Source organism: Neocloeon triangulifer, unplaced genomic scaffold (genome assembly GCF_031216515.1).
Source record: "Neocloeon triangulifer isolate White Clay Creek 2 clone unplaced genomic scaffold, ASM3121651v1 ptg000017l, whole genome shotgun sequence".
In the NCBI taxonomy this organism is placed as follows: domain Eukaryota; kingdom Metazoa; phylum Arthropoda; class Insecta; order Ephemeroptera; family Baetidae; genus Neocloeon; species Neocloeon triangulifer.
In genome coordinates this window covers 6,907,628-6,928,776 of record NW_026775559.1, presented here as the reverse complement: position 1 = coordinate 6,928,776, position 21,149 = coordinate 6,907,628, and the positions used below count along the sequence as shown (strand labels likewise).

The 21,149-nt window shown below is 37.6% G+C and overlaps 5 protein-coding genes across 9 annotated transcripts; 2 read left to right on the top strand and 3 right to left on the bottom strand.

Annotated features, from left to right (window-relative positions):
- Positions 1-199: 199 nt before the first annotated feature.
- On the bottom strand, positions 200-6,375 carry LOC132202905 (phospholipase D2). 2 transcript variants are annotated; one of them, XM_059630189.1, is made up of 22 exons: positions 6,221-6,375; positions 5,537-5,729; positions 5,219-5,369; positions 4,634-4,849; positions 4,467-4,587; positions 4,270-4,415; positions 4,027-4,212; positions 3,888-3,967; positions 3,600-3,835; positions 3,437-3,547; positions 3,239-3,378; positions 2,872-3,072; positions 2,642-2,818; positions 2,450-2,589; positions 2,282-2,400; positions 2,050-2,163; positions 1,778-1,992; positions 1,597-1,722; positions 1,438-1,546; positions 970-1,311; positions 798-920; positions 200-742 (listed from the first exon to the last, which is right to left on the bottom strand). In XM_059630189.1, the coding sequence occupies exons 2-22, from the start codon at positions 5,709-5,711 to the stop codon at positions 641-643; spliced, it is 3,330 nt and encodes a 1,109-aa protein (XP_059486172.1). In that variant the 5' UTR covers positions 5,712-5,729; positions 6,221-6,375; the 3' UTR covers positions 200-640. The 2 variants fall into 2 exon arrangements, with proteins under 2 accessions (XP_059486172.1, XP_059486171.1); XM_059630188.1 differs by lacking the exon at positions 6,221-6,375 and adding an exon at positions 5,929-6,086.
- On the top strand, positions 6,355-13,069 carry LOC132202910 (uncharacterized protein KIAA0930 homolog). 3 transcript variants are annotated; one of them, XM_059630215.1, is made up of 12 exons: positions 6,356-6,438; positions 9,177-9,340; positions 9,747-9,910; positions 9,984-10,163; positions 10,221-10,322; positions 10,378-10,518; positions 10,571-10,718; positions 10,780-10,886; positions 10,942-11,101; positions 11,243-11,404; positions 11,704-11,853; positions 11,910-13,069. In XM_059630215.1, exons 2-12 carry the CDS (start codon positions 9,244-9,246, stop codon positions 11,948-11,950), a joined length of 1,452 nt encoding a protein of 483 aa, XP_059486198.1. In that variant the 5' UTR covers positions 6,356-6,438; positions 9,177-9,243; the 3' UTR covers positions 11,951-13,069. The 3 variants fall into 3 exon arrangements, with proteins under 3 accessions (XP_059486200.1, XP_059486198.1, XP_059486199.1); XM_059630216.1 differs by having other exon boundaries at positions 6,357-6,438; positions 10,574-10,718; XM_059630217.1 differs by lacking the exon at positions 11,243-11,404 and having other exon boundaries at positions 6,355-6,438.
- Positions 13,070-13,094: 25 nt separating this feature from the next.
- On the bottom strand, positions 13,095-14,858 carry LOC132202911 (glycerol-3-phosphate phosphatase). Its single transcript, XM_059630218.1, has 7 exons — positions 14,665-14,858; positions 14,329-14,432; positions 14,110-14,270; positions 13,916-14,053; positions 13,626-13,839; positions 13,435-13,576; positions 13,095-13,385 (listed from the first exon to the last, which is right to left on the bottom strand). The coding sequence occupies exons 2-7, from the start codon at positions 14,420-14,422 to the stop codon at positions 13,205-13,207; spliced, it is 930 nt and encodes a 309-aa protein (XP_059486201.1). The 5' UTR covers positions 14,423-14,432; positions 14,665-14,858; the 3' UTR covers positions 13,095-13,204.
- Positions 14,859-15,282: 424 nt separating this feature from the next.
- Positions 15,283-19,679, top strand: LOC132202906 (sorting nexin-25). Its single transcript, XM_059630190.1, has 16 exons — positions 15,283-15,695; positions 15,776-15,984; positions 16,037-16,174; positions 16,319-16,491; positions 16,547-16,730; positions 16,789-16,879; positions 16,934-17,311; positions 17,368-17,730; positions 17,794-17,967; positions 18,041-18,180; positions 18,235-18,358; positions 18,417-18,550; positions 18,605-18,835; positions 18,898-19,041; positions 19,093-19,231; positions 19,287-19,679. Exons 1-16 carry the CDS (start codon positions 15,438-15,440, stop codon positions 19,368-19,370), a joined length of 2,964 nt encoding a protein of 987 aa, XP_059486173.1. The 5' UTR covers positions 15,283-15,437; the 3' UTR covers positions 19,371-19,679.
- Positions 18,999-21,128, bottom strand: LOC132202912 (putative protein-lysine deacylase ABHD14B). 2 transcript variants are annotated; one of them, XM_059630221.1, is made up of 4 exons: positions 20,736-21,128; positions 20,544-20,666; positions 20,087-20,485; positions 18,999-20,029 (listed from the first exon to the last, which is right to left on the bottom strand). In XM_059630221.1, exons 1-4 carry the CDS (start codon positions 20,874-20,876, stop codon positions 19,820-19,822), a joined length of 873 nt encoding a protein of 290 aa, XP_059486204.1. In that variant the 5' UTR covers positions 20,877-21,128; the 3' UTR covers positions 18,999-19,819. The 2 variants fall into 2 exon arrangements, with proteins under 2 accessions (XP_059486204.1, XP_059486203.1); XM_059630220.1 differs by having other exon boundaries at positions 19,021-20,029; positions 20,544-20,669; positions 20,736-21,116.
- Positions 21,129-21,149: the final 21 nt, after the last annotated feature.

Here is a 21,149-nt window from a genome sequence, read left to right as displayed (position 1 = left end):
TAAGATGTTTTTTTCCTTTTCTACGTCACACATCCACCCACACTGGTCGTCTGATTAATTAAACTGCTACTCTCACTGCATCGCCATCAAAGATACAGGAACAACCATCCCCTTTGCAACTGTTTCAACATTCACACACACACTACTTTTTTTATTTAAGTGGCTGTATTTGTAATATTAAAATGAAAGTTTATACCTAGAACATCAAAGTCTTTTTATTCTATAAAATATAACCATAAAATTCACATAAAAATAACCAAATTATAAAATAAGAATTTATGTATAATAGGAAAAAATAGTTTTGGTAGAAGCAATAGGCAATCACAAGAATAACAATAATCAATTGATATTAAATGAGGCTGGGTAATCACAACTTTTGGTGTTAATTTAATCATTCATAATCTTCTTTAATTGCAATAATATTTCTACATTCTATGGAAGAAAAAGCAACAAAAATAATTAATAATGGTAATAAAATATTGTGCGGTGTTTAGGAAATATTCAACCCGTTCTGTCGTTTAAAAATGCATTTTCTTGGAAAAGTGTGCTTGTAAATTTGTACTGCACATTGGCATTGTTTCTGAAATATTTTGTTTTAAAATGTGATGATTTGATTCACGGCTGTGGCTTGTTTCTTATGTTAGGTCCAAAGGGTCGAAGGCATGATTCCTTCAACAAAACTGATTTCCTGTGCCAGGTTTTCTTCACAAAGAAAGTTAAGCGGCATGTTCACCAGGTGTCCCTAAGAGGGATGCAAATGTAATCCAATTTTTCTTTTAACTCTCTTAGATACTGACCTTGATATCATTGAGGCAAGTTATAGCCCCAGTTTTGTCCCTGAGGCTGAGAGGGGTGCTCGATTGGATTTCTGTAAGCTGCTGGAAATTTCTAACCTGGTCTGACGGAACACAGTTGAAAACCTAAGAAATTCTATGTGAGGAAACTATTGATTTAAATCTTTGATAAAACCTTTTCAAATGTGTCTGTATTAATGGAGGCGGTTTTCCTCCAACGGCCGTGGTAGAATTCGTCTGAGACAGGATCTCGCACCAGCGAGTCTCCTTCTGCTGTTTCCAAAAGGCCGAGGTGTTCCCGGAAAATGCGCCTCCTCATGGTACCAGCATATCGGCCGGCCTGGTAGGGCCGTCCATCCATTGTTGAGTCGTTCATCTCTTCATCCTCAATGACGATGGCAATCTCAGAGTCACGATTGCCGAGCAGACTCCTGTCGTTGATGTTTGCAGAACCGCAAATAACTAGTCGGTCGTCGGCGATGAGCAGCTTTGAGTGCACATAGATCAGTTCACTCACCTGAAAATTGATTATTTTAGAGTAATTTAAGCAATCTCGATTTATTGACAAGGAATTAAATTTTAAAATCATTTCAGTTATTTTAAGTTTCTTTCAGATGCCTCTAAAATTTTTAACAGTTCATACCAATTCGTCCTTGAGCGTGGAATAAGTTCTGAGACCATAGAAGGATATGTAGTCCTCGGGGGTTTGGATTCCAGCGTCAAGGAGATTCTTTATAATAGAACCTTTGCCTCTGTGAAATTCAAAATTAAATTATAATAATATTGAAAAAATACAGCATACCTGGAGATTGAGGCATAATTGTAGTTGGTGATGGTGTGCAGAGCTCCACCGGTGGCTTTTCCCATTTCGCCTTCAAAGGCTGGCAAGAGGGGCATGACTACAATAACCCTGAAGTTCTCCTTTTTCCTGATTTGAAATTTAAATTATAAATCTTGAATTTTACTCAGTTTGAAATACAAACTGATGAGCAGCAATTATTCTGTCAAAGAGGGCCTGGTTGATTTTGTTCTCCACTTTGCCTTCTTCAGGCTTGACCTGTGTGATGAAGAATTGGTTTTCGATGTAGATATAGTGGCTGGCATTCCTGATGGCGTCGATGTACGCCTCATGAATGCTCTGTTCGATGGCGTTTGCGTTCAGAAAACTGGCACTCCAATAGCTAACACTCCTTACAATCTGGTAGAACGTTAACAAAAATAAAATTTAAGAAAAAAAATTAATATTTCAATTTACCTGACAGGTCACTCTGGGCAACCTCTTGCTGATGAGAGGCAAGACATTGGCGTTAAGTTCATTAGCCTTTGGCAGCAGGTTTGGATACTCGGATTTGTTCTTTGCCTTTTCCAACTAAAAAATATAATAAATTTTTTAATCAATGTTTTCATTCAATTTAAAAAAATTCAATTGAGGAATTAAAAGAAACTAAAAGTTTTCCTTAAAATATTAAAACTATGAAAAGTCTAACCTTAATAGCATTCCATCGTTGAATGAAGTGCCTAGCAACATCTCTGGCAGCTAAGCCTTGCACCATCACCCCAATGTCGTGCCATGGCATTCTTGGCGTTTGCTCTCGATTTATGGAATCTATTAGATATAATCAATAATTAATTAAAAAAAAATTTCACAAACAAACCCGAAAAAGGTGACTCAAGATCTACAAAGTCCTTGACTATGCAGTTGCTGTAGTCTTTGCCCAGCCACAACTTTGCCTGACCGATTTCGGCGTCATCCAGTGTCTCTTCGAACACCAAAGTTTCATCTTCGTCTGAAGACCTTTTGAAATTTCTCTGTAATATAATTTTCATAAATAATTAAATTTTCTTACTCTTCACCACTGGAGGGCAGTGTTTCTCTGAAAGTCTCACGCTTTTCGACTTTCCCTGTAACACTGTTATTGTAAAAACTGCGGAAGCGGCGCTTGATTTTGTTCATTCGGACAGCCATGGCAAACATATGCGGATGAGCAGGTTCGCCTTCTTTACTTTCGTCCACTTCTACACTCCTGGAGATAAATTGATGAAGGATACTAATGATTAATTTATAAAATTCTAATACTTGTTCACATTGTTTTGCGAGGCCTCGGCACGGAGATCGAACATGGATCGGATTAGCTGGTTTGTTGAGCTTGCAAGCTGCCAGACGGAAGTTACTTTATTGCCTCTAGGATTGCTGGAAGTCAACTTCGGAGCGTGCGGTAGGAAGTGTGTTCCGTTTGAGCCGTCAGTTTCATTTACTGGACGTCCAAGGTCAGTCAGTCTGAAGATGAAAATTTAGATTCAAACATGTTTCCGGCAAAATGAATTTTCATCGACATTGATTTTAAATCATGTAAATTTTTTTAAGAAAAACACATAATCACAGTTAAAATAAAATTGAGCAGGAAAAAATGATCAACTAATGAAGTAAAGGTTACTTCAATTACCTGTGCTTGTGGTCGTCCCATCGTCCATAGCACAAATCCAACCCACCTAAAAATGCATAATTCTGGTCGATGACAATGATTTTCTCGTGATGGGCCCATAGGAAAATGCCTGTTCTAGCATGAGTTGGGTGGCGCAGGACCTGATGTAAGCTTTACATTTTAGTTTTTTTTTTTTTAAATTTATTATAGGATTTATACCTTGATGTTTTCGTGTCGGGACATGAGCACTTGCTTTGTATATTTACTGTTCAGAGATAAAGCCTGCTTCACTTCTTGGAACAGCATGATGAAGATTTTTACACCTTGAGCCTGCAAAATAAAAATTTGAGTTCTAGAGGAAAAATTACATTTTTTTAATTACAGCTTTTCTCTCAAGCATTTTGTCCAGGCGATAGGTGTGGTCTGTGTTGGCAGGGCGTTTGAGGTAAATTTCAGGGCTGAGCCACCAGTCGGCGATCATGATTTCCTCGGTGGCCGCCTCAATGGCCTTGGCAGCTGCGGCCATGTAACCAGCGCCGTCCACAAACCATGCCGCCTCTGTTGATCTTCTGATTGGGGCAAAAGACGTGTAGCGGTTTGGCTTGGTGAAATCGATCGCTGTTCAAAATTGATTTAGTTTTAGCTTCACCCTTAAATATGATTACTTTACCTGTCTTCTCTACTTTTCCTTTCAGAAACTCTGCCCACTCTTTGCACTTCCTCTCAGTTAGGCAATCAATGGTGATTGATCTAAAAAGAGAATAAAAAAAATCAATAAAATCTCCATTAAAGCGCCTGTGATGTCTTACCTAGACATGTTGCTGATTTTCAGATACTGAGGAACACTGGACTGGACAGCATCAAAGCGTCGGTCCATCAGCATCACACTTTTGATAACACCAGTTTTAATATCGACATAGCCAACAAATGTGTCTTTAACAAATAGCCATCGGCGACCCCACCGACCAAACTGTTTGCTGCAGAACATCCCACAGCTACAAATAAGATAATCATCAAAGTATGTAAATTTCTATTGACCCAACTATACTAACCTTAGGCAGCACTTTTGGTTGAAAATGCCTAGAATATCACAGCCGGATGTTTGGGCACTTCCGGTCCTTTTCTTCACATGACCTTCTTTGCCTTTAGAGCCCATTTGATCGACAAATGATAAAGGGCTGACTTCCAAAAAATTCATCTGTTTTCAAAACAATAAAAATATAATTAAATCATGAGTAAAGTTTCTTACAGTTTCTCCGTGGTTCCTGAAAACTTTGATTCTCAGCAGCCCTACAAGGTATGTCTCCAACTCCTTCATTCTTTGGGCCATTTGTTCAGGTTTGACCTCAGCATCGGGCATTGAAGGAAGCCTAATTTTTTAGTAAAACTGGTGCTTATAAAATAAAAATATTTTACCTGGGCAAAGGTCTGACACGCCGAAGCCGAAAAATACCATGACGAGGACCAGCGTCCTCTTTAAAACTGGCCCTTCTTTCCCGATGTGTCCGGGTTGGAAAGGGAATTGTGAGACCAGCCCTGAAAATGCGTAGCTGCTGGTGCAGATGGTAAAAGTGTTTGTAGCGCTTTCTGATGGTCCATGTGAACTCGGCATGTTGCAACTCGATAGTGTAGCTAGAAAATTTAATATATAATTAAAAAAAATTAAAGTTTTTACCGAAATAATTTTTGAAAATATGATATTTAATAATGGAGTTTTGTACAAATTTTTCCCCAAGATTTTAGACTTCCAGGAAAAAATTAAATTTTTTGCTGCAAAATGCAATATAAAGTTGCTGATTAATTTTATAGCTCTCTGGCAATAAATGAGTGCTTCAATAAAATTTCTGGCAACGATGCGTGAAATCTGTTAGCAGCCTCGGGCCAAAGTTATAGCGGGAATTCATGGTCAGTGAGCACATTACACACTATATGATCTTTGAAGAAAATAAATATTTAAGTTCATCTTGCAGTCTAATTCATTTGACCTGTAAATCAACTTACACGTTTGGGTTTTGCCATCTAGTGGTTGCGTTGCGTTCGCAATCGACCACTCTGACTTTGATCTCCTTGCCAGGTATGAAGACTTTTTCTGCTGGCGCCTTGATTTTCACTGGCTCTAAATAAATACTGCTGAATGGAATGCATCTCTCGCCTGAAAGTTAAAAACAGATATTGATCAGCTCAGGCTTTTATAACTTTAAAATTTGGTTACTAAAAAAAATTCAGGAAAAAATAAAATTTTTTAATTTGATTGAAAAGTGAAGGCCAAATTTAATTTCAAACACCATGAAAAAATTAAAAATAATTTATAAATCATACATTGGTTCTCCGCATCATACTCGTCGTTCTTGTCGTCTTCAACAGGGCTTTCGAGATCCTCTTCGTCTGAGCTGGCCATCGGACAGTGACGCGGCTCCTCCTCGGCGTGGACCAAATGCCCAGGTGAGGAGCTGTGGCTGCAGCCGGGACTTTCCTCTTCAGCCACCGACGCCATCGAAGCGGTCAGGTTTTGCTACAAGTTATAAAAGACACGTATCATTTGTACTCAATTGAAAGCAATCAGAAAAAGAATTCGCAGATTGCTAATCCAATGAAGGCTTAAGGGTCTATGACATCATTGCTAAGTTAGTCGGATAAGAGCGGCGCCGATGGTGCGCGTGGGACTTTCTCTTTCAACCTCAAAAGGGGGACACTAAACAAAAAGGTCTCACCTGCGACCTGGTCGCCTTCTGCCACAATAGCATAATTTTATTGACGACTGGTTTTTTCGAATGAACAAGTCAAAATTGGAGTGGGTAAAAAGCTCGAAATGTGAAATTAATAAAGAGACTCGTGTCAGTTCGCCTGACATGACATATAGAAGCTGATAAAAACCGCAGAGATCGAGCAAAAAAGATAAGTGAGGTGCTCTCTAAAAATCACAAGCATTTTTTGTGCCGAGAGTTACGCAGGAGATGATTCACTCTGATAAATTATATCAGATTACAGAAACGTCAATCTTACCTTCACATGCCCCTGGAGGTCATCAGCTGTCCGACCCTAGCTGTTCTACGACTTCTACGGGTGTATGGGGAATTTGAGGATCGAGTCCATACCATAGGGCGTGTGCGATATTTACATCACATACAGCGGCAAGAAAGGGGGCAGGGATAAGGGGGCGTGGCCGAGGGTCTGACTGCTGGAAGGGGCAGTGGGGTATTCGCTCAACATTTTGGGTGCGAACTAGGAGTGTTCCACCGACCAAAACATACCGGTAACCGTATACCGCGGTATTTAGGAATATACCGGTATTGATTATCGGTTTCTTTGATTTTTTTCGGTACGGTAAGTTACCGGTAACTTACCGATACCGATTTTTTCCGACGGTTACCGTAAGTTACCGTTTCCAAAAAATAAAAATTTTTCGCTACGCATTTATTTTTCTTCCTACGTAAGTAGGGCACAGGCCATCCGATGTAGATACAAATTAGCAGGCTGATTTCTAGAGATAAATTACCTAAGGATAACATGAATTTCTCAAAATTGCCTACTTTACAGGGGCTTTATTGCCTTTATTGGAGATTTTCTTTTAGATTTTATCGAAATCACACACCGCGCTCAAAATTTATAATACAGATCTGATAATTTCAAATTATATAATATTTATTTCTTCTATAAGGGAACGTAACTAAATTTTCATCAAATAATTCAGAATTGTGGATTTTACGGGACGTTTTGAAAAAACAAAACATAAAATTACAATTCTCCTTGGTTACTCATCAGGTTACAAGTTACTGTTGGTCGTAGAAAAATATGGGTATATAGTTGAACTCGCTTTGTCGAGTTCTCCAACTTTGCCGCTGATAAAAAAAAATAGTACGTCAAAGGTCAAGGTTGGTTCTGTTGGCCTTGGGTGTATCATATCTGCATTATCTGCAAGACGTTTTGAAACTATGAGTTTTTCATTTGATTTCACGTAAATTTTAACATAAATTGTTTCTTTTAAGGCGAAGAAAGGTTTTTTGAAGTAAATTATTTATATTCAATTATTGAAAATGTATAGTTTTTTTGTTCTTGATGGAGCGAACGGTAAAGAAAAATTGTTTTCTGTGCCAGAAAGAAACGAAAATATTTTTTGCATTAAAAGAAATTGTTTTGGATTTTTTAAATTATATAAAAACTTAATAAAGTATTATTTCCTCCTTATTTTTAAAATAATTTGTAACTCGATTGCAGGAGCTAAACCAAAAAAAGTGGAATATCGAGAGCAATCGAGGGATAGATTTTTTATCTTACAATGAAATCTGCATGTCCAATTGTCCATACCTTAAAATTGAGTCTTAATTCTAATTCTAATTTTTTTCATTCATCGAAATAATTGAAATTATCATTAAATTATATAAAGTTAACTTGTATTATATGTTAAATACTTATATTTTAATCTTGCCTACTTGAGAAAGCCGTACCAGCCGGTTGCTGCTAATGACACACGCAATTCCTTTTACTCTAAACGAGACTAGACAGCAAAATTTTTTAATTCCTTTATATGTGTTTCCTCCTCAAATAGTTACGTTACAAAAGAAACCATGAGTCACAAATTAGACTACTGCAATGCCGGCGTCTCGTCATTATATTTTATCATTTAATTGTTAAGTTGTGAGCTCAATATGTGGGGCAAAATTTATTTAAGTTGGAACCCATGAAACAATTTTATTTTCACCTTAAATAGTCGCAATAAATAATATCAAATGCATGAAAGATAATATGTATTACAAACAAAGTTTCTTTTTTGATTTCAATGGGATATTGAGATGAATTTATTAATAGAGCTAGATCTCAATATCCCATGTTGAATTAAATAATTTTAAAAAAAAATCCTGAGTAATTCTCTAGAACAGAGCATGAACATATTTGCAAAAAGAAAAGAGAATTCGTTTATCTTACAAACCTCACACCCTGTCAACATACAATAATACTGAATATTCTCTTTTTTATTATTTTAAATAATTTCAAACTCACCATAATATTGAAATCATGATTTCATACAAAAGGGAGAAAATTTGGATTATCTTTTGATTTGATTATTATCCTTTTGGTTATTCGTTTCATTGTTTTTTCACAACAGTATAATATATTAAATTTTCATCTTTAAAATACAAATAAACTTACGTTTCTAAAAGCCGGAGGAGCGAAATATCGCGTGTGAATACCCATATTGGCCATCGCTTTTGAATATGCCCGATTCTGGTTACTTACACGTTTATTATTACATTGATGTGATAAAATAAAATAGTATCTTTATAAAAAAAAAAACAAAAAAAAAAAACAAAAAAAAAACATAATTATATAACAAAGGCAAGTTTTTCTCTTTAATTTTATTTATTCTCAAAACATCGCTCAAATATGCGTATTAAAAAATCACACCCACCCTGTATATATGCACTCTGCTTGTGTCAAATCAATTTTATGTATACATCAGTATATACGTGAAATGTTGATGGTATAATTGATATATAATATATGCATATATATCAATTATAAGAGCGGAGTGAGTACTGCACAGACTATATATAGCAAAAATTTTCGGCTCGCTTTGCTCGCCGATATAATTATATCAATCTGACAAAAATTTTGCGGCTCGCTTCGCTCGCCGATTTATAAATACCGAAAAATTTTGCGGCTCGCTTCGCTCGCCGATTTATAAATACCGAAAAATTTTGCGGCTCGCTTCGCTCGCCGATTAATAAATACCGAAAAATTTTGCGGCTCGCTTCGCTCGCCGATTTATAAATACCGAAAAATTTTGCGGCTCGCTTCGCTCGCCGAAAAATTTTTAAAAACCGTTTTACGGTATCTGAAAAATATACCGGTATATCCGATATACCGAAACCGGTAAAAATCCGGTAAGTTACCGGTAACCGTGACAAATATACCGGTTAAAAAGTTACCGTCATATACCGGAACTTCCCTAGTGCGAACTGCGAAGGGCGAATTTTCACTGCGCACTCACTCGGCGGACGGGGGTGTTTAGTTCGGCGAGGGTGAAAATGGCGCTGGGTGGAAAAATTCCCACCGTCCTGGAGCAGCTGCTCGAAGAAATCAACTTCCAGCGCACGAAGGAGATGAGGCACCTGATGAAAGACGGTACGAGCATCTGATTTAATCCTTCGTCGAGTCATGTGACACTGGACCTTGCATGAGGGTTACCCTTTGTGCTGCAAAACTAAAACTTTCCCTGCCACCCCCACTGTGGTGCATGAAGGGTGAAAAACGCTCATGGTTTTTTTTTTTATTATGACTAGTTTTAATTGGAATTTCCCAAAGTGATGCCATTTTTGAAAATAGATTATATAATTTTTTATTATTTCATACAAAATACATATCAGCATAATATAATATTAATATCAGTTTTAACAACTCAATTATATCATGTGCAATTTTAATTGTATATACTAAGTGAAGATTTTTTTCAATAAATTTTCAAGAAAAAAAAAACAATTTTACTCAAAATTTATTAATTTTCAATTAACATTTCTTTATTATTTTGTAGATTCTTCAGGTTTTGTGCTGCTGCAAGGCGCCTCATATTGGACAGACCTGTTTGTGCGCCACTTCCTCTTCCAAACAGATCAGAGTATAGACTGCGACGACCTGCTCTTTTTTGTAAGAAAGCGTCACGTCAAAGGCTCTTCAAGACACCTTCCTAAATTTGAGGTAAAAAATTTAATATTTCAATTGAAAACATATTTTTATTGGCTTTTATTTGCAAATATGCCTATTTTTGCAGACAGAAGTAGAAGTGTTTAGAAAAGACAGCCGAAAGTTGCCCATAGGAGACCCTGACATTGACTGGGAAGAGACCGTCTACCTCAATTTGATAATCCACCAGTTCGACTATACCCTTACGCTGGCTATCTGCACCAGAACTAGTCCTAAAGAACTGCAGGTTTTGAGACGACACTCTCAGGTAAATCGAAATATACTGAAATTGGCGTTGATAAATTAAATTTAATAATTTCAATAGAAAGTGTATGCTTCTCCAAGTAGGAGAAGAATGGACACAAAGGGAGACGTGGAAGAAATGACTTATCCTTACGTTTGTTTCATGGTTGACAATTTTGACGAGGTATTTTCAATTAAACCAAAACACTTTTTTTATTAAAGTCATTTATGTTCCTTAGGTTTTCTGTGACATTTTGGTGAGGGATGGCGAAATGGTTTGTGTGGAGTTGGTGGCCTCTGATCGGCAGGGTTCGATCCAGGGTGTAATCTTCCTCGGCAGCATTAGGTACGATGCTCTCAAGAAAGTCTATGACGCCAGGGTAATTTTTCATCATCATTTAGTTAGTAATTTTTTAAATTCAAATTACCCAGCAGTCAAGTTTGGGAAACAAAATGGCCCAACGAATGACCTTTGGCCTGTTCTCCGGTGCCACAACGCAGAGGGTCGAGTTTGTGCGCATGAAGGGTCCTCAGGGCAAGGGTCACGCAGAGATGGCTGTAACCAAGCCGAAAGGTGACGGTGCGTGAGAAACTTGACTTTCCATGACTCTTTTGTGGTTACAAATTTTGTGTTTATTTAGGTAGTGGAGCCGAAACACCAACCTCGGAACCAGGTTATTGCGCCACTGACTTGTGGGACTCTGACTGGGATGAAGACCCTGAGGACTTTTTTGTCTATAGGCACCAGGTCTGCTTGGGATGATAATGCCTTTTATTGATTTTAATATCTTTTATAACTTCAGAGGCGTTTGAGTGACCCAAGCGCCAACCTGAACAACTTTGTTCGTGCCGGCTGGAAGACAAAACCGACCCAGGAGTCAAATCGAGCGCGCTCAGAAAACGAGGGTCTCGACTCAATGGCCAATGGTTTGAACGAAATTGAAGCTGGTGACCTGCGAGACGGTAATTTTGCTGGCGCTTTTTATGGCTCATCAAATTTGAAAATTTTTGCATGCTTTGTAAAACGTATTTTCTGCATGAAAAGAATTTTACCAGATAACGTCAGCGTTTATTCAAACATATTATGATTTGATGGTTTTGTAGCTACCAATATGTTCTCCCGATTATGCACTTTGGCCCCGTCAGCCACTGTAGCTCGCATGAGTAGTAGGATGCGTAGCAAACGAGTACCACCCACGCGTAAAGCACCTGATGGTACCAATGTCGTCTACTGGTGTGACGTCCCCAATAGCCACCCTACCAAAGGTACCCTTTCACCTGTGAAGTACCGGGTTGAGAAACTCTCATTGTCCCGACCAAGATTCTGGATGTGCTTGAACTTGTCCAGAGATTTAAACCTGCCATGTATTTATAGCAGCAATATTTTCATGCTTTTAGAATATTTTTGAAGAAAAAACCTTCAACCTCTTTCCTCATTTTTCTGTAGAAGGTACTCAAAGTCACTGTTCATAGAATTGCTTTGTATACACAAGAGTAAAATGTTCTCAACCCTTTTGCCACTTGAAGCTCTGAAGAAAATGAGCCATTTATTTAAATCTTTGCAGAGCTCGACGACGGTGCTTACAACCCTCTGTGGACGATGAGAGGGTTCACACAGACATTCCATTTTTGGAAGGAGACGAAAAGAGCTCAATCAGTCCCTTTGAACGCATTCCTCACTTACATCACCCTTCCCTGGTGGAGCATTGCGAGAGGTATTTACAGTCCGACAGCACTACACTTTCTTTTTTTCAAAGTACCCCATTTTCAGACATACTGGATCACAGAGAGGGTCCCATACTGACCTTCTAAGCAGTCTACTCAAAGTCTTCGCTGGATGCCCATGATCGTTTGAAAATTAATTTTATTGCAAATCTTGCCATTCCTCTCAAAGATTTTTTGCTCATTTTGGTGATATATACTTTAGATATTTTGTAACTTGCCACACTTGCCATTTTTTATGTTTTTTAACTTAATTTTTCAACTTTTTCAAGCCAGATAATTTTTGAATGGAAATTTTGACATTTAAATGTTTAACTTCAACTAGAAGAGGATGATTGAAGTGCAGCACACGTTAAAAGCGGAAAACTTTGCACCACCAATGTCACACATCTTCCAAATAATTTAACTATTTTACATCATTCAAATTCTCTTTGAGAGTCTTGAAGTCATTGTTTTTAATGAGAAACTTATATTGCCTTTAAAAATGGTGTTTAAAAAATTCACGAGCTGCTTTTTTACCTCTGCAGCTGTATCAATGTTACCTATGAATCATTATTTTTGTGTGTGAATCAAAAATACAATTTACCATATTGCTATTGGAAAAAGTAAGCCTAAAATCCCCTCTCCACATTCCACAAGTCCATATGCCACATTGCCAGTGTACACAGCTTCTATGTAGCACCTGCGTTCATCGTGTTATTATAGCCACAGCGTAATCATTGAAAAGAGTGAAATTATTTTTCTCTTTACTCCAATTATAGTACTAAACACATTGGTAACCACTCTAGTGAAATGAAAAGTTTGGATCACTTTTGACTGGAGTTGCAATTAGTTTTGAAATGGATCATTTGGCCTAAAAATGTTGATTAGTTAATAGTTAACACGCAAGACCATTCCGAGAGAAAACCACATTTCAAGAAGTTCTGTGATACCATAGATGTACAAGAAGACATACATTGAAAATGAACTTCATGCATTATTATTACTAACTCATGGAAGATCCTAGGTGAAAAAAATAAGGAGTGGTGGATTGAAACTTTTTATATTTTGTATGTTGATTCTCACAAATTGCCGTGTCGTTATGTATCCAGTGCAGTTTTAGTGTTCATACAGGCATTTAAATTAAAAAATGATGTTCATAAATTCAAGATTGAGTGTTGTATCAATTACTTATTTCTGTGATAATAAAGAGCAGAACATTCAAAGTAACTAAGAGTATAAATAAAACATTGAATAAAAGGCAACTAAGATTTATTTTTCAAAAAAAGAGCAGCTCGGCTGCAGGAAGATTCTACAATAAACGCATGATCAACACGCTCTTTGAAAAAATTTACAAAAAAAAAATCACGGAAAGAGTTGAAGGATATCCCCCAATTTTTCCAAGTAAAAGTCTGGAATCAGCTGGTGGTGCTCTGGGTCATCCGATTTCTCCCATTCTCTCACTTCATTTAATTGAGTGACCCCAGTCAAAACCAGAAGGGTTGAAAAACCGCATCGAGTGCCCAGCAGAATATCCGTATTGCACCTTTTGAAATGGGAAAAAATTATAACGTACATTGTTCTCAATATATTACCTGTCCCCGATCATCAGTGTTCGAGCTGGGTCTAAATTGTGGGATTTGGAGATGACATCTTTAATAGTTGGATTTGGCTTTCCCATCACAATCGGAAGTCGACCAGCACATGTTTGAATAGCAGCAACAATACTTCCAGTGCCTTAAATTATCTGAATTAACGACAAAAAAAAAGAGTATTTATTTTAAACCTGGAATAACAATTTCACCACTGTGATGGGGAAACTGCTCATCAGTATTGGTTGCAATGAAGATAGTTTCCTTTTTAAAAAGATACGAAGCAGCTTTCATCATTTTTGGGTAGCTGATGTGGAGGTCAAAGCCAACGACAACAGCACCAACCTCCGGATCTAAAGAAAAGTTGTTCTCCAGGTGATGCGCAACTGATTCAGAGATATGGTCTCTCTAAAATTAACAAATATTTACAAAAATATCTAGTTTCAACACATTTTTTGTTATTATATAGTTTGAAAAATATTACCCCAACACCAGTATGGCTGATCCCGTGGGCTTCCAGTTCCTTCGTCACTCCTTCAGAACCTACAACGTAGACCTTCTTGTCAAAACCAAGGTTTTTCAAATAAGACGCCGCCAAATAAGAGGTGCTTATTATTGAACTCTATAAAAATTGAAAAAGTGTATAAATCATTAAAATTAATGTGATTTTGTAAATACCTTTTCGGCATTGAATCCCAAATTTGCACACTTTGTGACATATTCTTCCCTGGTTTTAGTGCTGTTATTGGTCACATAAAACACTTTCTTGCCCATGTCCTGCAGCCGGTTTAAAACCTCGTTGGCAGAGTGGAGAACATTATTTTCCAGCCACAATACACCTGATAATTTTTGGTTGAATTTTACGTTATTTTTTAATTAATTTTAATTTTATTATACCATCACAGTCGGTAAGTACGGTGTCAAAGGAATCAAGAAATTTGATAAAGTCTTCTTTAACCAAGGATGAAAGCAGCTTGCAAGACCTCCGCATGTTAGTAAACCTTTGGATTGAAATAAATTTGATTTATATTAATTTCTGACATATGTGTATTTTATTATTTTTCAAAATTTTGTACTTGAAATCAAAAGATAATCAGGCTTGTAAAAAAAATGCAGTGTGTGATACGTACTGTGATGAATTTAATGCGACTTCTAACACTCACAAAATAATATAAAAAAATGAGCTCTATGCGGTGATTGTCGATTGTCGGTTAAAATATAATAATTTATTACCTGATTTGGTTGAGCGCAAGGTTGAGCGTTCGTTTGTTAGATTGTTATTCGTAATTTAATCTTAATGTTACATCAAGTGTTTCGTTTTGTTCGTGGGCTTGTTCTGTTCTTGGGTTTGTTCTATTTAGTTTATGCCTCTCTATTTACAATCTGTTTTCTGTTTTGCTGTTTTTTGCTTTGTTGGAAAAGGTCAAGGACGTTTCAAAAATTATGTGGCTACCAAAAGAATAGGTCTTTGAAATTTTGATAAATGCCTATTTAAAAATAAATCAAGGTAATTTTAAATTACTATAAATATTTATAATTATTTTAACAGCAACATGAGCCTTCAGTAAGTAAATTTTAACGTAAAACTTTAGTTTTCGCAACCCGATTTATTTTAGCATGTTGGTACTTCTTGTGTAAGGTTGAAAGTAAAGGAGATAATCTTACTTGATTTTAACTTGATAACTTTCCTCGTTAAATATCATGAAAGTTTCAAAAAATTATCAAAAAGTCTATAAATATTGATACATTTATTATATTAGTAAGTTAAAAATCTTTAAAAATAAAAATAAATTGGTTTGAGTATGTAACCCACACGCTTCCTCGTGAGCACTCCTTATTTTCAACGTCAATAACAGCTGCAACAGCTGGGTTGGATTGGATTTATTCAGAATTACGTTTCGAGAAGATAAAAAAACAGCAGTTTAGGTGACGGAATAGAAAACATGGAAATTTTGGTCTCGTCTACTCAGATGTTTTGCATGGACGAACGATAAAAGAGGTGAGCGATGGACAAGCATGGGTTGTTGGTGGTGTCGGCGCTCTTTGCGCTGCTCGCCGTCCTTGTCCTTTCGCTCGAGTGGCTTTTCGTGTTCGTCACTATTGCTGTTTCGATCGGCGCTTGTGTCCTCGGCTTGGCCCTCGGCGTCCGCAGCTTCCTCGCCCGCCCAGGCAGTGGGAAGATCGACCTGCAGGTCAGGAAGAAACCTAGTCAGGACGAATTGTCTCCGTCGAAGCGAGCTGAGCTGGTGCTCGAATACTTACAGGTATAAATAAATATTTTTTTTTGCGTTTCATGAATTACAAAATGTAATTATCGCCCGGATCATATTATCTTGTTTTGCAGGTCAAGGGCCAAACACCGTGGAAAAAGAAGGCACTAAACTCTCCAGATTTGTCTCCAAAACATTCCGACGCCAAGTGTCTGCCTGTTGTTTTTGGACGAATGGTAGACGCCGTTCTGCAGCAGTTGCTGGATTATGCTCTCAGGGACTACCTGGCAAACTTGTTGCAAGGTCTCTGTGCTAGCCCAGATCAATTAACAGCTCTCTTGCGGTAAAAATCTTCTTATTGAGACTAAAAATCCTAAAAATAATAAAAATTATAGGGAGGATATTTGGGAGGGAATAAAGAATTTGCATGAGCGGCTGGCACAAGTTGACCAGACGCAGTTGGTCGCCTGTGATATGATAACCAGAGTTACTACCCATTTTGAGCGACTGAGGTTGGCGCAGGGCGCTGCCATGTAAGGATAACAAATTATAATTGCATTCACCCTTGCCACCTAGACTTATTGTGTCAGTATTTTTTTAGCAGATCCTTCATTATTACTTCTTTTTTATTTGACAGACGTGAGAGAAAAAAACTTTCAATATTAATTAATTTTTAGTCGAGTTGGAGGCCCAGCTGTGATTCATGTTGCACCCTATGTTGAGAAGAACATAAAAGAAGAGGACTTTATACGTTCACTGTCCGAAATGGCTGTGGTGCTATTGATGCCCGAGATTTACTCGTCCAGTCAGCTGCTGCGACTGCTTGTCCGTGAGGTTTTGGCCCTCGCAAGTAAGAATTTTTTAAGCTTAATTTGCTGCTTGCTTGACTTTAAATAATTTTTTAGTTCTCTTGCCTGCCGTTGACTTGATATGCGACCCAGATTTTATCAACCAAAAAATAATCGCCTACATCCACCATCAGCAGAAATCAAGGGCAAAAAAGCGCCAATTGACAAACATCGAGAACTACGAAGAGATGATCAAGAAAATAAAAGACTGTGATGACTTAGACATATTAAAACATATCAGGTTGACCATATCTCTATATTTTTTTTTTGTTCCTCACATTGAATTTTTATTTTTGCAGGTACAATATTGTTACGGAAATTCTACAGGTCAATGTGAAATTTGAGCTGGCTAAGGAGGCTGCTTGTGAAGAGAAAACTGACTCAAATGATGTAAAACTAATTTTAAATTCTGAGTCGCAGTGGGATTAAAAATTTTAAAACTAGGTTCGCCGCCTAGGAAGTTATTTGAATCAACTTCTCTATGCAAAACGAGAGTGCGAGAAGCGTTTACGAGCCATGGGTTGGAAAAATTTTGCCGACGAGACTGGCTCAGAAGCAGTAGATGAGAGCCAACAGCAGTTCTTGCCACTGGTCAGCATAATTGAGAATAATGAAGGGCGGAAGTACCTTCGTAAGTTTCTCCAGCACCATTCTTCGGAGATGAGGAGTCCTGAGAGCATCGATGCCCCTACGGCCTACTTGGACTACTGGGCTACAGCCGAGAAAATGCGACTCTCTCCGCGGCAAATGTGGCATCAGTTGGCACAAGAACTTTACTACACTCACATTTATCCTCCCTCCTCTTTGATCAAAGTTGATAAAGTGAGATTTTCTTAGTTATTAATCATGGTAAACAAAAATTATTTTAAATTTGTTAGGCCATAAAGAAAAGAATGGAAGCATTTTTGCTTGGGGACCAGGGTCCTGAAGTGTTTTACGAGGTGCAAGATGACGTTGTTGGCGTCTTGCAAGAAAAGTACTATCCCATTTTTGTAGCTAGTGAAAATTACAATAAGATGATAACAGTCATGGAGGAAGCCGCTCTCAACGATCATGAAAACAACGAAGGTCTGAATGAAGAAAAAAGTGAAAAAAAAAACAATAAATTTTTATTTACAGAGTCCAATTCTCCAGTGGACCCTGATGCAAACAAAAAAATGAGCAATGCTGGTGTTGAGCCTCCTAACTGCTCTAGACGGAAGCTAATGCAGCTGGAAGAAAAACTGATCACCAAAAAACAAGTAAAATACTTCTGTTCAATGTATTATGAAATAATCCAATTTTCCTTAATTAAATTTCACTAGGCCCTGCAAGCCTTACGCACATCTTTGAAGCCGGAGGCAAAAGCATTGATGGTGCTTGAGCAGGAAGTGGCTCGACTCGAGGGTGAGCACAGACAGCTCGAGGCTCATTTGACGAGAACTGAAACCTGGGGTGAGCACCTAGGACGTTGGAGGGCCATGGTTCAGTCTACGGAGGTAATATTTGATTTGATTTTTTATTTAAATAAAAATCTAATGATTTTTATGCAATAATGTTGCATATTCATAGATGCCAGATGAAAGGGAACCGCCACAGTTTGTCCTTGTAGTGCATGTTTTGGAAGACGAGCATGACGCAGATGCCATATCCACTGGTTGGGTGGTGCTCAGAGGGCTTCCAGACTTCTTGGAGCTCCATAGAAAACTATGGTAAATTACTTAGAAGGTTGCTATTCAAAAATAATTAATGTCTTCATCATTAAGCCAACTGGATTCAAGTGTAAAAAATCTGGAGCTTCCTTCATTTTCAGGCAAGTTTTTGTTTGGAAAAACTTTAGACAAACCTGCCTTGGAGAAGGCCAAGTTTCAAATCCAGAATTATTTGGAGGTAAATTTCCTCTATAAGCAGATATTAATGTGCAATAATCAATTTAATGTGATTTTAGCGCATTCTTGGTGATGATAGACTAAACACTTGCGAAGCCATATACACATTCTTAAGTCCCAGTGCTGATCTCTTAAAACATGCGTCCCCATCCCCGAAGAAACACAAGTTTTCACTTTCTACACTTTTTAAGAGGTAGTGGAACGTCCTTGGTACTTAAAGAACTTAAACTAAAATTTTGATTTTTAGTAATGGCAGCAGCGGAAGCTTAGGCATTGGTGAAGACAATTTTGTAGATCCTGATCTAATATTTGACGACGAAAGCAGGGTTGATGGCTCAGGTGGACCAAGAGGAGACGCAGTAGCAGAGCCTCTTTATTCCCTCTTGGGCGAGATTTTTGACTTACGGGGATTGTTCAGGTGGCTGCGCCGCTCGCTCATTACTTTTGTCCAGATCACATATGGAAGAACTATAACCAGGTGATTGAGATTCTTGTAATATGTTTTTTTGTGGAATAATATTACATGTTTTGTCCAATTAGGCAAGTGAGAGAAACAGTAGGCTGGATTTTTTCAGAACCGATGCTGCATTTTTACCTGCAAGTTTTTATTAGTGCGTGGTGGCCTCATGGCCAACTGGCTCCTCCTGCCCCACAAAGATCAGAGAAAGAAAAAGAGACAACGAAGTAAAATTTAACAATATATTTTGTTATTTTTAATGCATTTAACTTCTATAGGAAAGAGGCAAGGCAATTATTTGTAGATAATGTGCCAGAGATACTGTGCAATCTGGTCGGGAAAGAAAGCGCCAGGAGAGGTGCAAGGAAAGTCTTTGAAGCGCTCCAGGAGAAGGTTTACAATAAGCAATTAATTTACGTAAGCAGTAATTTTAAGTAAAATCTTAATTCAAACAATCTTTTGTCTCTTCCAGGAATTGTTAGAAGTAATATTATATCAAACATTCCCAAAAGAACTCATGTCCAGCCCCCGCAGACTAGCTCACTTTAGGAACTGAAATCCCAAGGATGAATGATGAATTTTAACTAAACCAACTTATCCCAAAAGCACGCGAGCTCACAGCAACACACTTCTAGGTCTTTCCAATTGATTTTATTTGTAGCGGTGATAACGATTTGCCGACGGAGGCTCGTTTCTCAATGTTAATAGTGATCATGGGAAATCATGTCGAGATTTCATTTGTACCTTAATATGATAGAGCTTTATTTATGCATTCCATGACTTGAGGAAAAATATATAGCTTGTCATCGTGTATTTTTGTGAACGGCCAAGAATAAAATCTGTGGAACTAAACTTATTAATTTTTCTTATTAAAGTTATTATCTTTGTAATTATTTTTTATTATAAATAATTAATAATTGCATTACATTTAATTAGATCATTGTTTTAATTGAATATCTTTTAAACATAAATTTTAAAGCTCACAATTACTATTTTCAGTCATTTTTAGGCAATCCTAGCATCAATTTCCTTCCTCAGAGCAAGCATGAAATTATATACAGCAGTGTGAAACAGGTGTGGTTGGTTGAGATAAACCGCATGCCGTGCGTCTGAAATTTGCACCTGCGCCTGGTTGGGCATCACTTCAAGATTAACGTTGGCCTGCTCAGCCAAACCTGTATCATCGTCTGTACCCACAATTGACAACGTTGGTACCTAAACGGCAAAATTTTAATAAAAGATGAAAAAAGAATATAATAAGCAGAGATTTACAGTAATTCTGGCCAAAGTGTCCTGAGGGACATTGTTTGTTGAGGTAGGTGCCACCGGAATGAATCCGCTCAGTTTTTCTGGATAAGCAGTCAGGTAAGGAATGGAGTAGCTGCCACTCATCGAGGGTGAGATGACGACCAGTCTCTGCATGTCAAGGGCAGTGACCAGCATGCTGATGAACTTGCCCCTGTCGCTCTTGTACTGCTCCCCTTCCGTTTTTCCATAACCTGGAAGGTCGACGGCAATCACCCTATTGCCAAGGGCAGCAAACAACGAGATAGTGCCTAGTTTGGACCAAGTTTCAGAAGAAAAGCTACGTCCATGCAAGAGGAGAATCGTCTGTAAAGTTGGCTCAATTTTTGCTGGAGGTACGCACTCTCTGTAGAACACCCTGACGCCCTTTACAAAATTTAACTTTTTATTTTTATTTTACTTAAATGTTTGTATTATTATTTACATCAACATTGATGGTATCTGTTTTTTCTAGAATGCTTTTTGACACCTCAAACGCTGATGGTGGCAGCTGCGTTTTGAAGGAGTCGTGCATGTTCCAGTTGTATGCAACACCGGCACTACGGTTCTTCTGAAAGAGTGATTTTTAGAAATACATAATTTTTAATTCTATTCCTCTATGATTTGTAGTGCCTACCGAAGCTTCGCTCATGACTCTGGCAGTCTGCCACAAAACGAAACTGATCAGGCTGATCACAAGCAAAGCCTTCATGTAATATTTCAGGTTCACCGAGATGGTTTTTAGAAGCAGATAACAAAAGTTGTTGTTGTTTGCCATATATGAAGCGGCTATTTTTTTCTGGGGCTCTCACATAATATGTATTACATGTTAAACAGGAATTAAAATTTTAGAAGAAAAATATGTCCTTTTTTTCCTGCTTATGTAGCTGCCGGTAAACGACAAAATTAATTTTAAATATGATAAATTAAAACGCGGAGATCTGGAAATTTTTTATGTGGCTAGCAGTGGCTAGTTGTCTGAAAACTTGGGGACACGCCTTTTTCTTTCTAAACACAGCTGATTTTGACAAGAATTACCAACATGATAATG

Coding starts and splice junctions, on each gene's coding strand:
- LOC132202905 (XM_059630188.1), bottom strand. CDS start 5,961: ATGCTATTGTGGCAGAAGGCGACCAGGTCGCAG. Junction 4,416..4,466: donor TCAGGAACCACGGAGAAACT/GTAAGAAACTTT, acceptor TTTTGAAAACAG/ATGAATTTTTTGGAAGTCAG. Junction 2,819..2,871: donor TCGCAAAACAATGTGAACAA/GTATTAGAATTT, acceptor ATTTATCTCCAG/GAGTGTAGAAGTGGACGAAA.
- LOC132202910 (XM_059630215.1), top strand. CDS start 9,244: ATGGCGCTGGGTGGAAAAATTCCCACCGTCCTGGAGCAGCTGCTCGAA. Junction 9,911..9,983: donor GACACCTTCCTAAATTTGAG/GTAAAAAATTTA, acceptor CTATTTTTGCAG/ACAGAAGTAGAAGTGTTTAG. Junction 10,887..10,941: donor TTTTTGTCTATAGGCACCAG/GTCTGCTTGGGA, acceptor TTATAACTTCAG/AGGCGTTTGAGTGACCCAAG.
- LOC132202911 (XM_059630218.1), bottom strand. CDS start 14,422: ATGCGGAGGTCTTGCAAGCTGCTTTCATCCTTGGTTAAAGAAGACTTT. Junction 14,271..14,328: donor CGTACTTACCGACTGTGATG/GTATAATAAAAT, acceptor AAAAATTATCAG/GTGTATTGTGGCTGGAAAAT. Junction 13,840..13,915: donor TCAGCCATACTGGTGTTGGG/GTAATATTTTTC, acceptor TGTTAATTTTAG/AGAGACCATATCTCTGAATC.
- LOC132202906 (XM_059630190.1), top strand. CDS start 15,438: ATGGACAAGCATGGGTTGTTGGTGGTGTCGGCGCTCTTTGCGCTGCTC. Junction 15,696..15,775: donor TGGTGCTCGAATACTTACAG/GTATAAATAAAT, acceptor CTTGTTTTGCAG/GTCAAGGGCCAAACACCGTG. Junction 15,985..16,036: donor CAATTAACAGCTCTCTTGCG/GTAAAAATCTTC, acceptor TAAAAATTATAG/GGAGGATATTTGGGAGGGAA.
- LOC132202912 (XM_059630220.1), bottom strand. CDS start 20,876: ATGGCAAACAACAACAACTTTTGTTATCTGCTTCTAAAAACCATCTCG. Junction 20,670..20,735: donor GAGTCATGAGCGAAGCTTCG/GTAGGCACTACA, acceptor TCACTCTTTCAG/AAGAACCGTAGTGCCGGTGT. Junction 20,030..20,086: donor ACACTTTGGCCAGAATTACT/GTAAATCTCTGC, acceptor TTTGCCGTTTAG/GTACCAACGTTGTCAATTGT.